General features: G+C 45.1%; 2 protein-coding genes across 4 annotated transcripts in view; both read right to left on the bottom strand.

Moving 5' to 3' along the window:
- CenG1A (Centaurin gamma 1A) overlaps positions 1-21,644 on the bottom strand; it is a 271,620-nt gene that overhangs the window by 175,080 nt on the left and 74,896 nt on the right. The gene's annotated exons all lie outside the window — the stretch shown is intronic.
- On the bottom strand, positions 16,251-20,525 carry LOC149502354 (uncharacterized). The gene has a single exon (XM_089729911.1). It carries the CDS (start codon positions 19,778-19,780, stop codon positions 16,385-16,387), a length of 3,396 nt encoding a protein of 1,131 aa, XP_089586037.1. The 5' UTR covers positions 19,781-20,525; the 3' UTR covers positions 16,251-16,384.

Genomic DNA, 21,644 nt, shown 5'->3' with positions numbered 1-21,644 from the left:
CTGATCGCTCGAAAATTGGGTGGGCCAACGCCTTGAGCATCGTTTGCGGTAAATTAAAAAAAAAAACACTCATTAAAACCGCTAAAACAACCTTTGAGCGTAACAAAGAAGAATAAACAAGTTGGTTAATTATCTAAAACATGTGTCTAAAGTTTAATGCGTCGAAAAGTACACACGGTACCTTTCCAGAAGTTATGGAAGTTATAATGTAAAAGTTCTCTTCGTCGTCGTAACGTGCTGAGAGACTAGCGCCGATGGCTCTCAAACACTCAGGGGACCTTTTTTCATTGCACTTCATATTTTCGCAACGATATTATAAAGCAAAGGTTTTGTTGATTTAAACTTACACGCGTCAACGGATCGATAGTTAATTAGTGGTAGATATATTAGTGGTAGGACCTCTTGTGAGTCCGCACGGGTAGATACCACCACTCCGCCTATTTCTGCCGTGAAGCAGTAATGCGTTTCTGTTTCAAGGGTTGGGCAGCAGTTGTAACTATACTGAAATTTTAGAACTTATATCTTAAGGTGTGTGGCGTATTTACGTGGTAGATGTCTATGGACTCCAGTAACCACTTAACACCAGGTGGGATGTGAGCTCGTCCACACATCTAAGCTATAAAAAAAAAATCGATTAACTTTTGGGGGGGTCCTCCAAAAGTTTGTCGATTTTTTTACCACCCGGTAATAGAGGCTAAAATTTATTCCGAAAATCAAAAGAAAGATGTGATTGTTCTTCTACAGTTACAAAAATCTTAATGAAAACATTCGCCAATCAATGTAATGCCTAAAGTTTTTTTTAACATATGCGATGAGTACCGAAAATAAGTAAGGGCACATAGAGACAGAACCGTAATGCGAAGCACTGCTCTTGGTGGGGCCAGTGTTATCAACACTTCGGGTTTGAGCCCCGTGAGCTCACCTACTAGTTCAGTGAATCTAGAATAACCCCTCGTGGTTACTAAAATAGGTAAGAAAAAAAAACGAAATTTCCTCTCCAAAGATACCACTGCCTCTGAGTGCTAATCGAATCCGGACCGCATGGTCCTGTGGTTACGCTTGTTCACCCACCACTATACTAACGAGGCGATCCAACAAATACTCGCAACTTTTCTTTGGAGAAATTTGATAGGGCCAAATTTAATATGAAACATGAAAGTGATGTTGATGTTTCTACCTTTTGTTAATTAGAACCTTACTAGAAAATATTTGAGAAAAAAAAAGCCCGCTGACTTTGTTCGCCGGTTCTTCTCAGGACTGTGGCTTTTTTTGGAACCGGATGTAGAGTTAACATGGTTATTAATATTTTGACATTCAACAAGTGTGTTATACTGACATCTAAGTTGAAATAAATGATTTTGAATTTGAATTTGAATTTGTGCTATTCGTGAATACATTAGTTGGATGGATATGTGATTGCTTTGACTGCAGGACTCTCGTGACCTTGAGCTATTTTTCCGAATGTATTTATTAGTAATATAAGGTATATTGGAATGGTGTTACAAGCCGAAATCTATCTTAATAGTTTACTGAATTGAGTACAAATACTTTTCGATTTCTGATCACCTTAAGGTTTGGATTTATTTAAAGTATATAATGCTGTACTTTGATTTATTTATTAACATTTTCTCTTGCAAAAGTGAAAGAGAAAAAAATATTTCCTTTTTTATTGATAACACTAAAGTTCGTCCATCCAGCAAGAGCAGTGCTTCGCAGAATCTACCACCGGATCGGAAACGCGTCCCACTGAGAAGATCCAGCGAGAAACTCAGTGGGCTTTGCAAGCATGTCATTTACAATAAAATTGTATTTTCATCAAAATAACATCGACAACTTAGTTGCGGATCTTATCTATGCATATAAATAAAATTGGAGTGTCTGTGTGTAATATTGAAATAACCGCTTTTTACTACATGCATATGAATATTATATATACGGTACATACACCAAAATAACATTTTGTACAATTTTTGTCTGTCTGTCTGTCTGTTTGTTCCGGCTAATATCTGGAACGGCTGGATAATTTTTTTTAGACTAGCTTCGCCCCGCGGCGTCGCCCACGGTACGACAATAGCCGCAGGTAACATCGCGGGACTCAACTATCAATAATAAAATTTAATGTTTCCGAAGCGAAGCGAGGATGAATCGCTAGTATTTTTTTATAAATACTTCATTCGTCTTCATCGATACTGAGCTCTTCGCTTTTCCTTCTCCGTTTTAAACGAATATTTCTGTTTCTCGCAACTATTTGTAGATAATAAATCGATACCCGACCTTCACTAGTCTCTGTCTCGAGTCGGGATGTCTTCACGGAACCGTTTCGATTGCGATAATACAAGAGGCGTTCGAAATTAGTTTTTCCGAAGCTGCTTCCGTTGAAGGATCGCATTTCTCAACCGTCGGGTAACAGATATAATAGATTGAAGTGAGTACGTTAAAGCTAATACAGTGGAAAACTGTTTTGGGGATTCCACTTTAGATTTTACTGGTGGTAGGACCTCTTGTGAGTCCGCACGGGTAGGTACCACCACCCTACCTATTTCTGCCGTGAAGCAGTAATGCGTTTCGGTTTGAAGGGTGGGGCAGCCGCTGTAACTATACTGAGACCTTAGAACTAATATCTCAAGGTAGGTGGCGCATTGACGTCGTAGATGTCTATGGGCTCCAGTAACCACTTAACACCAGGCGGGCTGTGAGCTCGTCCAACTATCTAAGCAATAAAAAAAATAGATTTTGGTTGGGTTTAAAAAGTTTACCCATTAACCACATAAGCGCCACCGGTTCGATTATTATTAATGCAGAAAATACAGACTACCTTCCATTTGACTCGTGAATCCTTTGGATTCGGTTGGAAGGGTGGGGCATCCGTTGAACAATAACACTGAGAGCTGAAAAGGAAGGAAGCATTTACGTTGTCTATGTCTAAATCCATTAGCCACTGGACACCACGGGAGCCATGAGCTTCGTCCTTCCATCTAAGCCATAAAAATAAAGTTTGAATTTACGGAGGTCGTCTAAAGATTTGTTTGAGATGATCGTGTCATCCGCTTTGCTATTGGATAAATTCCTGCGATAAACAAGATCTTGACTGCGCCCCTGACGTCCATAGCGACGGTGAATACTGACCATCAGGTGGGCTTTATGCCGGCCTGCCTACGAAGGCAACCAAATACAGATATTCAAGTGATACTGGACTTGAAATCCTACGAAAGGTACAATTTTTTGTAAGTTAAACACAATCTAGCCGATAATTCAAAGCAGTGAAGTCTCCGCAGCTAAACTAAAAATCTTATTATGTATTTATATATACTAGAGGTCCCGCAGTACTCGAAATTCGACTATAATTAATTGGAATTGTAAGTTTGTACACTATTTTATACTTCTATAATCACAAATTTCGCCAACTACACCATAGATTATACACTTAATATATTCGAACTACACTATAAAAAATATTAACAAAGACGAACAATATTTAATCAATTCTCAATTTGACAACAGACGTCTAGAAAAAAAGTTTGACAATAAATAGTATGCATGCGTGTGTGCGTCAAATACATGGTATTTAGTATGTGTAATGTTTTCTTTATTGATTTAATGTATCTTTTATGCATTATTTTAAAAAAATATTAGCATTGTGCACTTCTTCTCTATATTCTCTATAAGTGTGGAAAATTTCATACTCCTCCGTCCGCGCAATTTTCGTAAAAAGGGATACAAAGTTTTTGCTTCACGTATTAATATATATATTTCTCAATATATTTATTTTCCCCGAAACATTGTCTAATGTCAACATATTACTTTGACCTCACTTCATAGTATATATACAGTTTAACGTGTTTGTTCGAGAGTTACTAATCTCTTCGTAAATAATTTCACCCGAGTGTCCAATGAGGGGCCGAAACTGTGATTCGGAGCAGACCTCCTCCCAACCCTCCTTCTAGCCCCCTCGTTAAATTTCCTCTTATTTGCGGTTGTCCATGGAGACAACCATTGTTTTAATACTATTTGCTAGTTTTAAGCAGTTTATTTGAGTGTTAAAGACGTAAACTGTTTGTTTGCTGTTTATTTTTTTTGGTACTAAAGTGGTAAACAGGTTTCTATCTGAAGTTAAGGAATTATCGAAGAATATCGTCATCCAAGTTAAAACATAAAAATGCTGAACTGTATTATAAAACTGTGGTCGTATCCTTCAAACGCAAGCCTGTTTCGTAGCAAATAGATCCAGAATGTTAGTGTCATGCAAGCTCACAGTACGTTCCACCATGAGTAGTTTCATGGTATTTTAGTGCAAAATTTGCATGTACTCATTAACTGCCTGCTCTTTTTGTACCGAAAATCCGTTGAGTGCTCACTCAGTGAATTGCCCAACCCGTCGAGATTACTCATTTTGGAAAAATCCACACAGTGATGGTCTTTCACCGAGTAGATGGTATTGTGCGGTAGACCCGAATGTTGTTCAGAAGTTTAATTTGTAAGTTTAATTTGTAAATTTCGTTCGTTCGTGATTCGGAGTATTACACGTTATCAGTTTCTTCTATAAGGGTAACTGATGCAGCTCATTAACCAGTAAAGTATTAGGTCTTGTAATATCTCAGTTTGCGATATATTAATTTGTATTTAAATGAGGGTAGTTTTTAGTTTTGTTTGCTCATGCTGGAGTGTTATTTTATTACATGATGATGATAGTCTCGTTTTTAATTTTTTATTATTAAATTATATTAATAGGTTACGGGACCTTTGTACGTCATTATCACCGCCTTCAAGACATCCGATGAACGTGAAAACTACACACAAGCATCAAATATCAATGACAATACAATAATTTTATAACTTTCCTCTGATATCCTGACCGGTATCAACTGGATACACTGATTTACTGGTGGTAGGACCTCTTGTGCGTCAGCACGGGTAGGTGCCACCACCATGCCTATTTCTGCCGTGAAGCAGTAATGCGTTTCGGTTTCAAAGGTGGGGCGGCCGTTGTAACTATATTTCAGACCTTATAACTTATATCTCAAGGTGGCTGGCGGCATTTACGTTGTAGATGTCTTTGGGCTCCAGTAATCATTTAACACCAGGTGGGCTGTTAGCTCGTCCATCCATCCAATCAACATAAAAAAAATGGTAATAAATAATTAGATCCGTTTTGGTCCTTTAGCCGGTTTTAAACTACATATATTTTGGAATACAAAATGCATAATATTTTTAATGGCGTTGCGGCGAGTGATTTGCGTACTCTCAGATGTTAGGATACTTTCTCGACCACGATGAGTTAGCGAACATGGGATCTGACAAAGCAATCGTAGTATTTGAACCGTGAATAGAAATTCCAATGACGATAGTTCATAACGCACTGATGAGATACTTACTACTATGAATTATATGAATTACTTAATGGGATAGTATAGGACTTGCCGATTCTGAACGGAGGATATGCAAATTGTGCCTAACAAGAATATAACCTAACATCATAGGCAATATGTACGTTGAGCAAGATGTCTATAAGCTATAACCTCTAAGCCATATTACAGGATCCAATTGGGCGTTGTTCGGAAATCGGGAGGTGTAGAGTACCGAGGCATGAATGAAAAGATCTCAAGTTCAAAATGTCGGGTCATTTCTTGCCTAGTCCCCAGAATTCAAGATAAATAAATATAAGAGACTTGTAAAGCATTTTAGATACTAGAATAATAAAAGTTGATTACCATTTAAATTGAAACATTCTCGAGACACATTTTATGTAAATGCAAAGTCTTTTCGGAAAGGTATCAAAGGTTCCGTCGGCGGAGTCTCGACTTGAGCAAATAGTAAATTATATTTATTTTAGTATTTTCTTTGCGAACTTTTTAAACTGCAAAAATATCCCACATGTTTATCCTAAGGTTTTTACTTTCATGTTTTGAACTATGTTGAGTGTAGCCTGCGGTTGGGTATTTATTATAAACAACAACATTATTCGGGATTCGACCTCATGTGTCAAGATTGGTGGTCAGTATCCAAGTTGTGATGTGTTCCGGGGCCTACCCAATTGCAGGCGGGTAGGAGTGAATTCATCTAACATTCCAAAACAGTAAAAAGAGCATAAGGCTTGAATATTCCAAATATTTTCCTTTTCTGTTAAAATTCAAAATTACCGTCTGAGTGAGTGCCTTTTCTAGTGACCGCAAGCTAAATTGAAATGTTTGCATTCCGTGGACAGGTCGCATCGCGGCCAGACGTGTGCACCGTCGGGAAATTAATTACATTTATAATTAAAATACACGTCTATAGCTCTGTGAGGTAGGGAATAGCGTAGGTAAGCTGCTATTAATAACGTGCTATCCGGTCTAAGCGTGTGGTATGCTGTCACTGAAATGATAAATGCTATTAATGCTATTATTATGTTTATGTTAGTGATATCAAAAGTATCTAAACAGTTCGAGTTATGCATTGATTACTGAAAACATAGCGGTGTCTCTTTATGGACAGAGATTGTAGTAAATCTCCTCGTTGATGAAGTAGTCAGTCTAACCGTTAGACTGACTACTTGATCCATGGGTACCGTGTCTATAGGTTAGACTCTAGCCCACTTTGCGATCCGGTGGTAGGTGAGCTCACAAGGCTCAAACCTGACGTTGTTGCTAACACAAACCCCAGCAAGAGCCGTGCTTCGCAGAATCTACCACCGGATCGGAAACGCGACCCACTAAGAAGATCCGGCGAGAAACTCAGTGGGCTGTATCTGTGTGTTAATTTACTAGTCGAGCCCTTCGTCGCAAGCGACGGGTTCGATGAGAACTATGTCCGGTGCTTGGGATACCTAAAAGCATCGTTAGTGGATCGGGAGGATCCGAGATGACGTGTTTTGGGCGACGTCTACTGTTTACCATTTGGTCCGCAGGATCGGCAATGTGGTTACCGGCTACGTGAGGCTTTTAACTAACCATATTTTTGTATTTAACTAACATTAACCCTTTTTTTTTAACGCTGGGGAATCCGTTTACGGATACCCGGCCGAGAGAGGTAACAGACCGGGACATACGAATAACTAACATTAACCCTGCTTTTAACAAACTATATAGTCGATTCTATGTAGTATCAGAGAACGTGTAAAATAGCGCGCTAAATAAGTTAGCCGAAGTGCTTTTTCGCAATGCTGTTGATTCGAACACCACTACACAAAGCATTATTTTAGCTGAAAATTGAATTTGTAGTGCAAAAACAAAGGGAAAACAGAATAAATCATTTATACAGTTTTCTAGTAAAATGAATTTGATAATATTTGTTTTAATTGTGTGTGCAATATTTGTTCTAGGCGTCACTTTTGAAGTTTTAACGGATTTTTTTTTTCAATTTTTTTTTATTTTTATCTTTCTTCATGTCTGTCTTTAAAGGTAGTTTACGGAGAGTACTTTTAATGGTAGGAAGCGGTCTGACTGTACACCTGGCATTGCTGACGTCCATGGGCGACGGTGACCACTATCATTTGTACCGTATGTTCGTCTGCCTATATGAGCCATAAAAAGTGTTATTTTAAGTAGTTCCCTATAAACATTACAATACCGTAAAATTGGATTCGCTAAATTGAATTGAATTTTAAATTAAGATTTAGATCGATAGATTTATATTTTTAGTCGAGGTCGGAGGCTTAATGAAACCAGAATTTCACAAACTATCCAACATCCTATTTCAAAAGCCTCAATATTTTTTATTACAAGCTCCGAGATAAACACGGTTCAAAAGTAATTACGCCATAAAAAAAGAGGTTGGTACTGAAATTTGAGTTTTCTACATTTCTTTCCAGCGACTTTTTTAACTATTTACAGGGTAATTCGAATTTTCAGAATTTACTAATAATACTGCGGAAAGATAATACTGTTACACTTTCGAAATTAATCTCCCTATCGTCACGAAACCGAACTTCAGAAGCAAAGCAATTTCAAAAGGCAAAGGAAAAGCTCTCTAAAATCAAATGATAGATCAACAGTGCCTATTATCAAAGGAATGGTTGGCTGCAGCCGTATCGGTATGAAAATATATTCAAACCTTCATATAACTTATCCATTTACAAAATAAATATGATAGGACAAAATAAATATAAATCCTCTCAATGCCCATACCGGACATGCGTCATCAGTCGATAACGGCGAATCACTGTGTCATTTTATTGATTGAACTGAAGCTCTCTAGAGTTTATTATTAAAATATGACGCAGTGAAGTTATTAAAATATTATTTTAAGATTATTTTTTATTCCCGTAAATTTTGAACGATGACCTTCCCAGACGTTAAGTAGTGGTAATAACGTGAATGCTGTCCACACTGAAATATCAGGAGTAAGCCTCGATTTTGTTGTACAACGGCTGCCCTGCCTCATTAATTGGAACTCATTGTTGCTTCGCGGTAATTTTGGTACCTGCTTACGGCATTTCAACACCAGCTTGGTCCTATCGGTAGATTCCAGTACAACGATCGCTGTACTCTGTAGGGCGAAGACGACTGGAATTGAATTGTTATTTTCGAAAGAGCTGAACAGTAGAAGGAAGGGTTAAAGCATTAGTGGAAATAAGAAAAAAAGGGAATAGAAGATAGCATGTGTGAAAAATACACTGGTGGTAAAACCTCTTGAGAGTCCGCACGGGTAGGTACCACCACCCCTTGCCTATTTCTGCCGTAAAGCAGTAATGCGTCTCGGTTTGAAGGGTGGGGCAGAAGTTGTAACTATACTTGAAACCTTAGAACTTATATCTCAAGGTGGACTGTCAGCTCATCCACCCACCTACGCAATAAATAAATAAAAATGCAACTACATATGTATAGGTCGACTTTAATCCAGTCTAAGGAATTATGAGGAAAATTAAAACATCTGCTTAATTGAGAGTTACTACGAACTACTGAGTTGGCTGCACATGTAATTTATAATGGCTATCTCTGCTAATAGCAAATATCATTCGATATATTGGTCTTTTAAGTGCGACAAAATAGTATCAAATTTATTTAATACCGTGGACTTAACAATAAAAATACCGATAACACCGGTAACTTATCCAAATTCAAAGATAATCTGCACCGCATATAAAATTCTGCACCGAAATTGAGTCCCAAGACCTCGGAGCCAGCCTAATAATGGGCCGGAAAAGGTGAATCCTCTCATATGGCCGGATCAAAGCATAAGCTCTGCTTAAATTGAAAATCCCACAGCTATAGAAGCGGAATTTTCTTAAATTTTCTTTTTCATTAACTGAATCTGAACACCTTTATTAAAGTCGCACTTCGGGATGGATTTATTATTTGAGTTGACGTGCTAGTATGGGTTAGTACAACTATTTTTATTATTCTGCCTGTTTTGTCACAAAGATTAGTTTTGTAAGTTATAAAAGCCGTATGTACTCTAGACTGATGTTGGTCATTGAAAAGCACATGTACATTTATGGAATATTCAGTAAATCAATCAACTGCTCTTGAGTTGTTAGGTCTCCTTCGGAGGCACTCGTGCAGCTGTTAGCAAATCCCACCCCTCCTGGCTGAGCCTTTGCTCACCCACCTGTCCTGGTGAAACTAGAAGGCCACCAGTAATCCTTCAATCATAAAAAAAAGTAAACCAATGAATACACATTTTACCAAATCCCCTTTCGATATTCCTGCAAGTTTTCTTCGAAAGAAATTATAATAGAATGAGACCCGAACCGAAGCAAAGGTTCGTAATTTATCACCGAAGGAGACATCCAAGAAAAAAAACCCTCATAAGTAAGTGTTGAAAGTGAAATATTAAATGCTGAACGCTCCTTTAATTTGGTGGCAAATTGAAGGCTTGTTATTGTTGGAGGTTCTTTGGCAATAACTTTAAGGGAATTGGAATCTCTCGAGATATTTTTCACGAGACCGTTCGGTTCGGAAGTACTTTTTTTAATGTTCTATTTATTGCAGGGTTGATTGTGGATAATGTCAAACTTGGATAGGATTAAGTAAAGCTGTTAAGAGCCATTAAAACTCGAAATGTAGCCGTTAAATCGTTTTTTTATTTTCATTGCTTAATTTGATAGTAAGGAGAGGCGTCAAGCGCTTCGAGAAATCATGAGAGTTTATTTCAAAGCAAGAACAAGCATTTTACTGACAAACACTTAAAAAAAATGTTTCTTTATTTGGACAGATGATAGTTTTTTTTTTATTACCCTTGTAGGCAGACGAGCCCACGGCCCACCTGATGGTGAGTGGTTACCGTCGCCCACGGACTTCAGCAATGCCAGCGGCAGAGCCAAGCCGCTGCCTACCGCTTAATACTCTCCACAAGCCTCGTTTGAAGAAGGACATGTCATAGCGCTCGGGAAACACCGTGGAGGGGAGGTCATTCCATAGCCGGATGGTACGTGGCAAAAAAGACCTCTGGAAACGCACTGTGGATGACCGCAGTGCCTCCAGGTAGTCTGGATGAACTCTACTCCGATGACGGGCGGTGCGATGGTAAAAACGAGATGACGGTATCATCTCTATCATCAGTTCCTCATTGCATTTGTTAATTTGCGTAGACGGGTGAATTAGCTCATAACCCATCTTGTCTTAAATGGTTACCGGAACTCATTGACATCAACAACATAAATGCCGCCACCCACCTTTACATATCACTTTTTGGGATGTTTAACGACGGAGGGAAGATCTTCCAGACGTTTATCTCGAAAATGTAAGCGAGATTCAGGCATCTGTCAAATATCTTGTATTCTGTGATAGCTACCGCCACAACTTCTATGTCTCAGATTAATAATACCACGGCTGGCTTACCTTTCAAACCGGAACGCACTACTGCTCACCTAATGTTAACATTTGTGCTTAAAAATACTTTTGTTCCGCAAACGATTCAAGGTTGTTCAACCATATACCCTGATCGTATCAACCACCCTTATTATGACGCCATGAACATTCCACAAGGGTAGCCGTAGATTCATGAGCTGTAAATCATATAGCTCCGTGAAAGTTGCCTCGTAAATTATAGTTTGCAATGTGGCCATTCTCCATTATTGTATAAATAGCTTCTGCTTATATTTTGTTGCTTTTGCCTTTGATCTAATTGAAACTACTTTTACCGTTAAATCTCTCGTTTCTTATTGTCATTATTACTTTCGACGAAAATTCCGATGGAATAAAAGAGTAGATTAAATTATGACTAGATTGCAAGGAAGAATGGACACAACCCCGAGAGGCTCATCGTGACCGGTAAAGTGGATGGGAAGGAGGTAGGTAGATGGTGGTAGGACCTCTTGTGTATATGGATGTCTATGGGCTCCAGTAACCACTTAAAATCTGATTGGCTGTGAGCTCGTCCACCCATCTAAGCAATAAAAAAAAGCGTTGTTACATTTCATGATTCATGTAACCATTTAGTTAGATTGTAAGTTCATTTACCGATATCGGCAATAAAATAAACCATAATAGCATAGAAACTCCATCGTCATGCCTGAAAGTGGGCGGTGACATTCACGCAACCCGTATTGCTTCTAGGGCGGTAACGATTCAGCGGTAGGCAGCGGCTTGGCTCTGCCCCTGGCATTGCTGAAGTCCATGGGCGACGGTAACCACTCACCATCAGGTGGGCCGTATGCTCGTCTGCCTACAACAGCGATAAAAAAAAAAAAAAAAGATTTCATTTTACTTCACAATTAGAAGGTCTCTTATCGCTTCATTCCCAGATACGAAAGTCTCTTTGAGCTCAGATACTGAAACTACATATTATACGAATCGAAGTTGATTTATAAAACCAGACTGCTTGAAAGCGGTTTCAAAGAAAAACTTTGAGAACATTATACATAATTTTTTTAATTTGCTATGTGATTTTATTTCATATGAAAATCGTAAAAAGAACTTTAGCATACTATACATGCAGATGCTATTTATTGAGAGAGATTAAGATAGATATTGAGGCGCTTTCGATCCGGTGGTTGATTCTGCGAAGCACTGCTTTTGCTTGAGCTAGCCAGATCCCTCAGATTGAGCCCGTGAGCTCACCTATCTGTCCATGCGTAGCTGGAAAAGCCCCTTAGGCTACCAGCGAATAAGTAGGAGAAAAGAAGAGATATTGAGAAGATGCATTCGCCTTGTGGTATCTATTGGCTCTGACAGTAAGTGGATCCTGAACTGTTGGCCAGTGAAAATATTATAGAAACAAAAATCGCATTCAAAATTCGTTCGAAAATACGATAACATGCATATTTAGAATGGAATGAAAATATTATTACCTATATACTAATACGTGAAGCAAAAACTTTGTACCCCTTTTTACGAAAATTGCGCGGACCTAGGAGCATGACATTTCCCACACTTATAAAGAATATAGAGAAGGAGTGCAGAATGTTAGTATTTTTTAAAATTATGCGTAAAAATGTCATTATATCAGTCTAAAACATTATACACATTACTATTTGACACACACACGCATGCATACTATTTGTTTATTTTCAAACTTTTTTTATTGCTTATACTCTGTGGTCAAATTGAGATTAGAGTAATATTGTTTGTCTTTATTAATATTTGTCTAAAGTGTAGTCTTTGCGAAATCTGTGATCATAAAAGTATAGAAGTACTTGACAATAGAATCGTAATAGTGTACAAACTTACAATTTCAACTAATTATAGTCGAATTTTGACTACTAAGGGACCAGTGACCACTATTATCTGTTCAAATGTTAACAAAAAAAAAAGAATCGCATTGACTATGAGGAAAAAAAGCACGACTCCAACTCCGGGTCGCTCCTTACAGAGCACAATAACTAATGACACATTCACGATATTCCAAATAAATAAAAAATCCACGTAAAAGGAGTTGCGAATCATCCATTGTGCTCGCAGGACGTCCGCGGGCCTTATTAGGTGTCCCGCGGAGGTGGGCACAGGGCCCTCTCAGTTCGACGACCTCGTTGCGATAACTACGCCGTATATATAGTTATTCATAACTAGCTGACCCGGCAGACTTCGTAGTGCCTTCTTCGACGTCGCAAAAGCGTTCGACAAAGTCTGGCACAACGGTTTGATTTTCAAACTATTCAACATGGGTGTGCCGGATAGTCTCGTGCTCATCATACGGGACTTCTTGTCGAACCGCTCTTTTCGATATCGAGTCGAGGGAACCCGCTCCTCCCCACGACCTCTCACAGCTGGAGTCCCGCAAGGCTCTGTTCTTTCACCCCTCCTATTTAGCTTATTCGTTAACGATATTCCCCGGTCGCCGCCGACCCATTTAGCTTTATTCGCCGACGACACGACTGTTTACTATTCCAGTAGAAACAAGTCCCTAATCGCGAAGAAGCTTCAGAGCGCAGCCCTAGCCCTAGGACAGTGGTTCCGAAAATGGCGCATAGACATAAACCCAGCGAAAAGTACTGCGGTGCTATTTCAGAGGGGAAGCTCCACACGGATTTCCTCCCGTATTAGGAGGAGGAATCTCACACTCCCGATTACTCTCTTTAGTCAATCCATAACCTGGGCCAGGAAGGTCAAGTACCTGGGCGTTACCCTGGATGCATCGATGACATTCCGCCCGCATATAAAATCAGTCCGTGACCGTGCCACGTTTATTCTCGGTAGACTCTACCCCATGATCTGTAAGCGGAGTAAAATGTCCCTTCGGAACAAGGTGACACTTTACAAAACTTGCATAAGGCCCGTCATAACTTACGCGAGTGTGGTGTTCGCTCACGCGGCCCGCACACACATAGTATTCCGGACGGCCACCGCTCAGGTTTCGGCCACCACGTGTGATTTTTAGACTTCTTACTCGTTGAAACGTGGTGGCTCGAGTATTGCCGCAGTGGCTGTCGCGGAACGGGTGCTGGGATTGGTTCGAGGAAAATAACGAAGGCTTCAAGTATGGCGTTCACACGGTCCTCGTGGCTTGACCGGCGCAGGGCGTAGGAGCGAGTCTTTTCTTGTTCGGTTGGCGCTCTCCTCTTCTTCCGGAGAGGTCTTGACTCGTCGGCTCGCTGTCTCGAACTGAATTTGCAGCGAGGTAGGCCCTCTATTTATGGTCGCCCACACGCACTCGGCCAGCGCTATTATGAGTCCGAGCACGGTGGGCGTCTATTGTTCTCTCGGCCGCCTCGCTCGCCTATTGTTTTGCCTAGTCGCTCTATTAGTTGCCCGTATTGTGACTCGCTCCTGCGTTCCCACGCCAAATTAAAGACCACGAGGGCCAATCTTTATTTTCAAACAAATATTTACAAATTTACTTATATCTATTTTTCTATTTTTAACTATCTCTATTCACATTTATTATTTCACAACATATCCGTTTATTTGGATGTCTATTTATTTTCGCTGTTCTTGGCGAACATATCTCTATTTAACTATTTATCTATTACTATATTTTCTATCTATTTTAAACTATCAATGTTCGTCGCGAACAATATCTATTCTAATCTTATATTTATTCATGTCCGTCGCGAACATCCTCCCGCCGTGCAGCGTCGTTCACGTCGCTGCATCCTCCCTGGTGAGCGGCGGTCATCGTGGGCAGCACGATAATCTTCTTCGCCGGGCGTCGCAGGATACCGCCGGCGGTGCGCACGTCGACCACTCGAGTGATGCCGTCGGCCCCCGGGTAAACCTCCTGGATGATCCCACGTGGCCAGGTGTTCCGTGGGAGCGTTCCGTCTGCTATTATCACGACGTCGCCTATCTTCAGGGCGGGCCCGCGGCTGTGGGGCTCCCGCCGGTTCTGCAGGTCGGGCAGGTACTCCCGGAGCCAGCGACTCCAGAACACATCTGCCAGACGTTGTGCTGCGCGCCAGTGTGCGCGCCCTATGAGGTCGGCGTCGTCAAATTTGCCCGGCACGGGGACTCGCGCCGGGCCTCCCAGCAGGAAGTGGTTCGGCGTCAGAGGGTCGGGATCGTCGGCGCTCACCGATACGTGAGTGAGAGGTCGGCTGTTCACGGTGAATTCTGCTTCAGCTAGCAGAGTGTGAAATATTTCGGGCGTCGGGTGCCTCGGCTGTTCCGTGGCCGAGAGCGCGGCCTTTACCGCCCGCACCATTCTCTCCCAGGCGCCGCCCATGAAAGGCGCACCCGGTGGGATGAAGCGCCATTGTATAAGCCTTAAGCTCGCTTCATGCTCGGTCGCCTTGTCCAAAGCTTGGCGCAGCTCCTTGTCGGCACCCCGTAAATTGGTGCCGTTGTCGCTCCATATCTCCGTCGGAGCTCCCCGGCGCGCGATCATGCGCCGGAGTGCCATCACCGCTGAGTCCGTGCTGAGGCTCGCTGCCGGTTCTAAATGTACCGCACGCGTAGTGAGGCATGTGAAGATGGCCACGTAGTGCTTCTGTGTGCTTCTGCCGGTGGTGACTTGATAGGGCCCGAAGTAATCGAGGCCCACGTATGTGAATGGTCGCCGATGGTGTGCCAGTCTGCTCGGTGGGTGGTCGCCTGTGGCTGGACGCGGTGGAGTGTCCTTGCGGATACGACACGGAAGACAATTGTGGATCACGCTCCGTGTCACTGGGCGTAGGCGTAAGACCCAGTACGACTGTCGGCACTCGGCGATCGTAGCTTCGGTTCCGGCGTGGTGCATCTTTCTATGGATGAAGTCTATCATCAGTCTCGTTTCGCGTCGTGATCCGTCTAGCACGAGAGGCGAGGTGATGACGTCAGCTCCCTCAATGTTGCCGATGCGTCCGTTTATTCTCAATATCCCGTCCGTGTAAGTTACGGACAAGTTTCGCAGTCGGCTCGCTGGGGATATTTGTTTCCCTCGTTGGAGCGCCAAAATCTCTTCCTCGAAGGCCGCCCGCTGGCTCTGTCGCCAAATGAGCGTCTCGGCGCGTCGAAGCGTGTCGGCGTCTAAAGTTTTCCATTGAATGACTGCTTGCTCTGGCGTCCGCGGTGTGTTCAGCGGGGTCTTCGAAGTCGTCTTCTTTCTATTTCTCTCCCACGTCGGGTCCGAACGCGGGTTCCGCCTGGTCCTCTCGTAATGAGTGCGCTCGCGACTTCTGCGGCATAGGTCGACGAATTGCAGTATTCGCCCCGTTGCACGCAGGTACTTCTCCCACTTGGAGAAGCGTCTTGGGTCCGGGATCGCTTCGCCGAGGCTCTCTCTGCTCACGGCGAGCGTTGCGCACTTCTCTTCACCCGTCTCTTCTGCCCTTCTTGCAGTCCGTTGTACGGGCCAATCATCCGGATGCCGTCTTAGGTATTCCGGGCCTATGAACCAGCGGTGGTTTCCTTCAAAGCCGACGGGTAGTTCTCTAGTGGCGTCGTCGGCGACATTTTCCTTCGTGGGGACCCAGCGCCATTCCTCCACAGTGCTGTTCTCTTCTATCGCTGCAATGCGGTGAGCGACGAACGGTCGATACGACCTCGACCCCGTTCGTAGCCAGGTCAATACGGTGGCGCTGTCTGTCCAGAACACTCTCGCGTCTGGTTTTCTATAATGTTTTTCCGTGACGGCCGCGGACATGCGGCTGCTCATCACGGCGGCTTGTAGCTCGAGACGCAGTATCGATGTCGGCTTTACGGTTGCGACTCGGGCTTTGGCTAGGGAGGTCCTCATCTCCCTGTCGGGCGTCTCCACGCGCCAGTACAACGCGGCGTCGTGGGCGTACTTGCTCGTGTCCACGTACGTGTGGAGCTTGAGGTCGGCGGCGTCCGGGTACTGCAGTCGGTTCTTCACACAAATGGCGGTTGCAGGTGAGCTTGTCGTGCCGAAGATGATGGACCTCATCCGGTATTCTATAGGCTCTTGTGAAGGGTCCTCCCTCCACAAGTACCGGAGCGCGTTGCGGTCCTCGCTTCGGACGTCTATCTGTAATAACATCTCCGCGATGTCCGTGGAGACGGCGACGGCGTGCTGCCTGAAGCACATCATCGCTCCGGGCAGCGACTGCAGCAGGTCCGGGTCGGTGAGCAGGAAGTTGTTTGGGCTTCTTCCCTCTAGTTTTCGCAGCGGCGTCGTGCACGATGCGAGGCTTCTTCTGCTTCGTCGGATGTGTTACGCCGAAGTGCGGCAAGTACCGGGTTCGCTTCTTCGTACCCGTCGACGGAGCTACTTCGGCGTATCCTTTCGCTACCAGTGCGTCCATTTGTTGCTTGTAGCGCTCTTTCAAATTTGGATCCTTCTCCAGTTTCTTCTCTACGGACGTCAGGCGATTCCGCGCGGCTTCGAAATTGTTGGGCATCTTCAGGCCCTCCTCACGCCACAGCAGTGCGGTCTCGTAGCGGCCGTCGGGTCGCTGTTGAGTGGTCCCTCGCAGGATCTTCAGCGCGCGCTCGTCTGGGTCATTCTTCGGCGTCTTGGCGGCGACGGTGAGTCCCTCGATCGCGAAGTAGTGCCTGAGGGCTTCGTCCATGTTCGTGTCGACCGTCGTCGTGTGTGCCACGAAGTTGACGCGCTGTCTCTTGCCTCCCGGGTGTGCTCCGTGCACGACCCACCCGAGCGGAGTACGAGACGCCACTGGTTGATCGCGTCGTCCCGTCCGCATCTCCTCCGTCACCAGCAGGTGCCAGTTGTCTTGGCCGATCAGGATCTTCGGCGAGGCGTAGCTCGTTTTGAAGTGATGGCGGAGGTCGGTGAGGTGATGGCACGACGCGAGGACTTCGACGTTCAGTCGCTGTGGTGTTAATTTTAAGCCGTTGACTGTCCGTAGGTTCAGGTCTTGCGGTTCCCCCGTGCGTCCGCATAGCTTCAGCGGGACGCGTCGTGAGCGTGTTGCGTCTATCTTGTTGTCTCCGATGGCAGTGATGAAGAGGGGTTCGATCGGTCCTTTGGCGCCCACTCGTCTCGCGAAGTCTTCGTCGATCAGCGAGATCGTTGACCCGTCGTCCAGCAGAGCCCATGTATCTGCCTCTCCCGCCGGTCCGATGACAGTAATTGGCGCCATCTTTAGGTAGGCTGTCGCTCTGCTTGCGGCCCACGTCGAGGTGACCGCCTCTTCCTTCTCTGCTGGTTTCTGCCATGCTGACTTCTTATGCAACAGCTCGTGGTGCGTGCGTTCACAGCTGTCGACGCCGCACTTCTTCTTTTTGCATACGTGTCCCCGGGACCGGAACCGTAGGCACCGGAAACACAAATTCTCGCGCTTCGCCGTATCCCAGCGCTCGCTGACGGCTGCTCTCTTGAATTCGGGACAATCTTGTGGGATGTGCCCCGGCTTCTGACATGCTGCGCATTTCCTCTCTTCCTTCGCTTGCGTGGTGTGCGTCCTCTGAGGCGTGTTCACCATCTTCCGCCGACCGCTGGTGTTCTCCACTCTCGTCTCTGGCTCCGGCTGTGCGTATGGGCTGCACAGGTCCGCCTCGCGTTGCAGGAAGCGCGACAGCTTGACGAGGTCCGGTTCTCCCGCCGGTTGAGTCGCTGAGAATTCGAACCAGCGGTGGCGTAGAGTGGACGGCAGCTTCTCTGATGTGATGTTGGTGAGCTCCGGGTTGTACATATAATGTACGCGGTCGAGGGCCCTCAGAGCGGCGACGACGTTGTTCACCTTATTCGCGAATACGCAGATGTCCCTCGGTGTGTCCGTGCAGCGTGGCAGCGCGCGCAGTCGTTCCAGCTCCGTTGCGGCGATTGCTTCTGGACGTCCGAAGCGCGATTCTAGAGTCCGCATAATCTCGGCGGGCTCGGTGTAATGCAGCAACAAGTTTTCGACCGCTTCTCTTGCTCTTCCTCTCAACGTACGCCGAAGTCTCGCAGTGTTCTCTGCGGCGCTGAAGCTGTCCGCTGATTCGGCGTAGGCGACCTTGAAGGAGAGCCATTCTTGGTGCGATCCACTGTACACTGGAAGCTCCCCGTAGTACCGATGCGATGGTCCGGGCCTGGCTTGGCGGGCGGCCGTCGCGATGGCAGCTGCTAGTTCGGCGATGTCGCTCTTCGGTGCGACAGGTACGGCAATCGGTGCCGCGGCAGGGGCCGGTAGCTTCAGCTGTTCTATTGGTGCGGGAAGTTCCAGTTGCGGTTGCTCGATGGTGGCTGGTGATCCGTGTGTTGGCTGCATTACTCTTTCTTCGACTCCCTGTAGCGCGATCGATCGTTGTTGACTGAGCCATGTATCGATGCGCTGTGATTGCTCGTTCTCGTCCTCCGTGAGTGTTGTGCGCGCATCTTCCTCCTCTTCAACGAGCGCTTCGGCTTCTAATGTTGAGATGCGGGCGGCGGCGAGCTCTGCTTGGAGTCGGGCTTGTTCTTCTTTGGCGCGAAGATGCTCTTCCTTGAGGCGCGCCATAAGCAACAGCCGTTGTGACTGTTGACTCGACTTTCTTGAAGATCCTCGTACTGGTGGCGCCATCCCGTCGCGGAGTGTGGAGCCTTCTTCTGTCGTCGAGATTTTGGCAGCGGCGTCCGTGATGTGGGACCCGTGTACAATTGGATTGGCCGTGAGCGCTGACTCTTTTCTGTTCTGGCTCGCGGATACGACGCTCTCCGTTGCTGCGTCGCCTGAAGTTGTTGCCGGTGTCGCGGTGCTGGGAGGTCTGACCACTCGTCGACAGACCCCGCTGTTCGGTCCCGTTGGCGACGCCGGCGAGTATTGCGTAGGCAATATTTGGCGGGAGGGGGGCATCGCTTGTGAGCCCCGCGGCACTCCCGGACACTTTTCCACTTGGGAGGAGGGTGCCGCCATCGGTGGCGGTCCCTGCGTCACTCCCGAACGCGGCGCGGTTGACTGGGAGGAGGTTGCCGCCATCGGTGGCGGTCCCTGCGTCACTCCCGAACGCGGCGCGGCCGACACAGCTCGTTGCTGTGCGTCTTGTACAGTTGAGCCCGAGACAGCTTCGTTGCCGGGCCGGTCAAGGCGTGACGACCTCATCTTCTCGGACCGTGTGAGCACCATTTCTTCAATCTTCAATCTTCAATTTTCTTCGATCTTCCTCAAATGAATCCGGCTCTCGAAGGACCAATATTCCGGACGGCCACCGCTCAGGTTTCGGCCACCACGTGTGATTTTTAGACTTCTTACTCGTTGAAACGTGGTGGCTCGAGTATTGCCGCAGTGGCTGTCGCGGAACGGGTGCTGGGATTGGTTCGAGGAAAATAACGAAGGCTTCAAGTATGGCGTTCACACGGTCCTCGTGGCTTGACCGGCGCAGGGCGTAGGAGCGAGTCTTTTCTTGTTCGGTTGGCGCTCTCCTCTTCTTCCGGAGAGGTCTTGACTCGTCGGCTCGCTGTCTCGAACTGAATTTGCAGCGAGGTAGGCCCTCTATTTATGGTCGCCCACACGCACTCGGCCAGCGCTATTATGAGTCCGAGCACGGTGGGCGTCTATTGTTCTCTCGGCCGCCTCGCTCGCCTATTGTTTTGCCTAGTCGCTCTATTAGTTGCCCGTATTGTGACTCGCTCCTGCGTTCCCACGCCAAATTAAAGACCACGAGGGCCAATCTTTATTTTCAAACAAATATTTACAAATTTACTTATATCTATTTTTCTATTTTTAACTATCTCTATTCACATTTATTATTTCACAACATATCCGTTTATTTGGATGTCTATTTATTTTCGCTGTTCTTGGCGAACATATCTCTATTTAACTATTTATCTATTACTATATTTTCTATCTATTTTAAACTATCAATGTTCGTCGCGAACAATATCTATTCTAATCTTATATTTATTCATGTCCGTCGCGAACACATAGACACCCTTCAATCTCTACAATCCCGCTTTTGCAGGTTAGCCGTCGGAGCTCCGTGGTTCGTGAGGAACGTTGACCTACACGACGACCTGGGCCTCGAATCTATACAGAAATACATGAAGTCAGCGTCGGAACGGTACTTCGATAAGGCTATGCGTCATGATAATCGCCTTATCGTAGCCGCCGCTGACTACTCCCCGAATCCTGATCATGCAGGAGCCAGTCACCGTCGACGCCCTAGACACGTCCTTACGGATCCATCAGATCCAATAACCTTTACACTAGACGCCTTCAGCTCTAGGAGGAGGCTTAGGGACCTCGGTAACCGTACTCGTCGAACTCGACAAAGAGTTCGCCGTGCAACCTAACCCATGAATCAGCTCGCTGAGTTTCTCGCCGGATCTTCTCAGCGGGTCGCGATTCCGATCCGGTAGTAGATTCATTCGCGAAGCAGTTACTCTTGAGTTGTTAGGTCTCCTTCGGAGGCGCTCGGGCAGCTGTTAGCAAATCCCACCCCTCCTGGCTGAGCCTTTGATCGCCCACCTGTCCTGGTGAAACTGGAAAGGCCTCCGGGCCACCAGTAATCCTTCAATCATAAAAAAAAAAAAAAAAAACTTCGTAGTGCCTCAATCGCTAAATAAAAGATCTAAACTTTTGTATAAAATAAACTTAAAACAAACAAAAGGAATCCGTCCGACGGGGGACACATCAAAGGAAAAACAAAATTGCTATTTTTATTTAATTCCGAGAATTTTCATATTTATCTACCTTTTAAACCTTCTCTGGACTTCCACAAATAATTTAAGACCAAAATTAGCCAAATCGGTCCAGCCGTTCTCGAGTTTTAGCGAGACTAACGAACAGCAATTAATTTTTATACATATAGATAGATTTAACGCAGATTTTTAAACAAGAGATGTTGCAAGCGTCAATGTGCTCGCTCCAGTAACAGAAGGATTCTTCTTCGGTAGGCAGCGGCATGGCTCTGCCCCTGGCATTGCTGAAGTCCATGGGCGACGGTAACCACTCACCATCAGGTGGGCCGTATGTTCGTCTGCGTACAAGG

This window comes from Bombyx mandarina, chromosome 09, assembly GCF_030267445.1.
Source record: "Bombyx mandarina strain Sakado chromosome 09, ASM3026744v2".
NCBI lineage: Eukaryota > Metazoa > Arthropoda > Insecta > Lepidoptera > Bombycidae > Bombyx > Bombyx mandarina.
The sequence above is the reverse complement of the archived record's forward strand: the minus strand, read 5'-3'. Positions and strand labels throughout refer to the sequence as shown.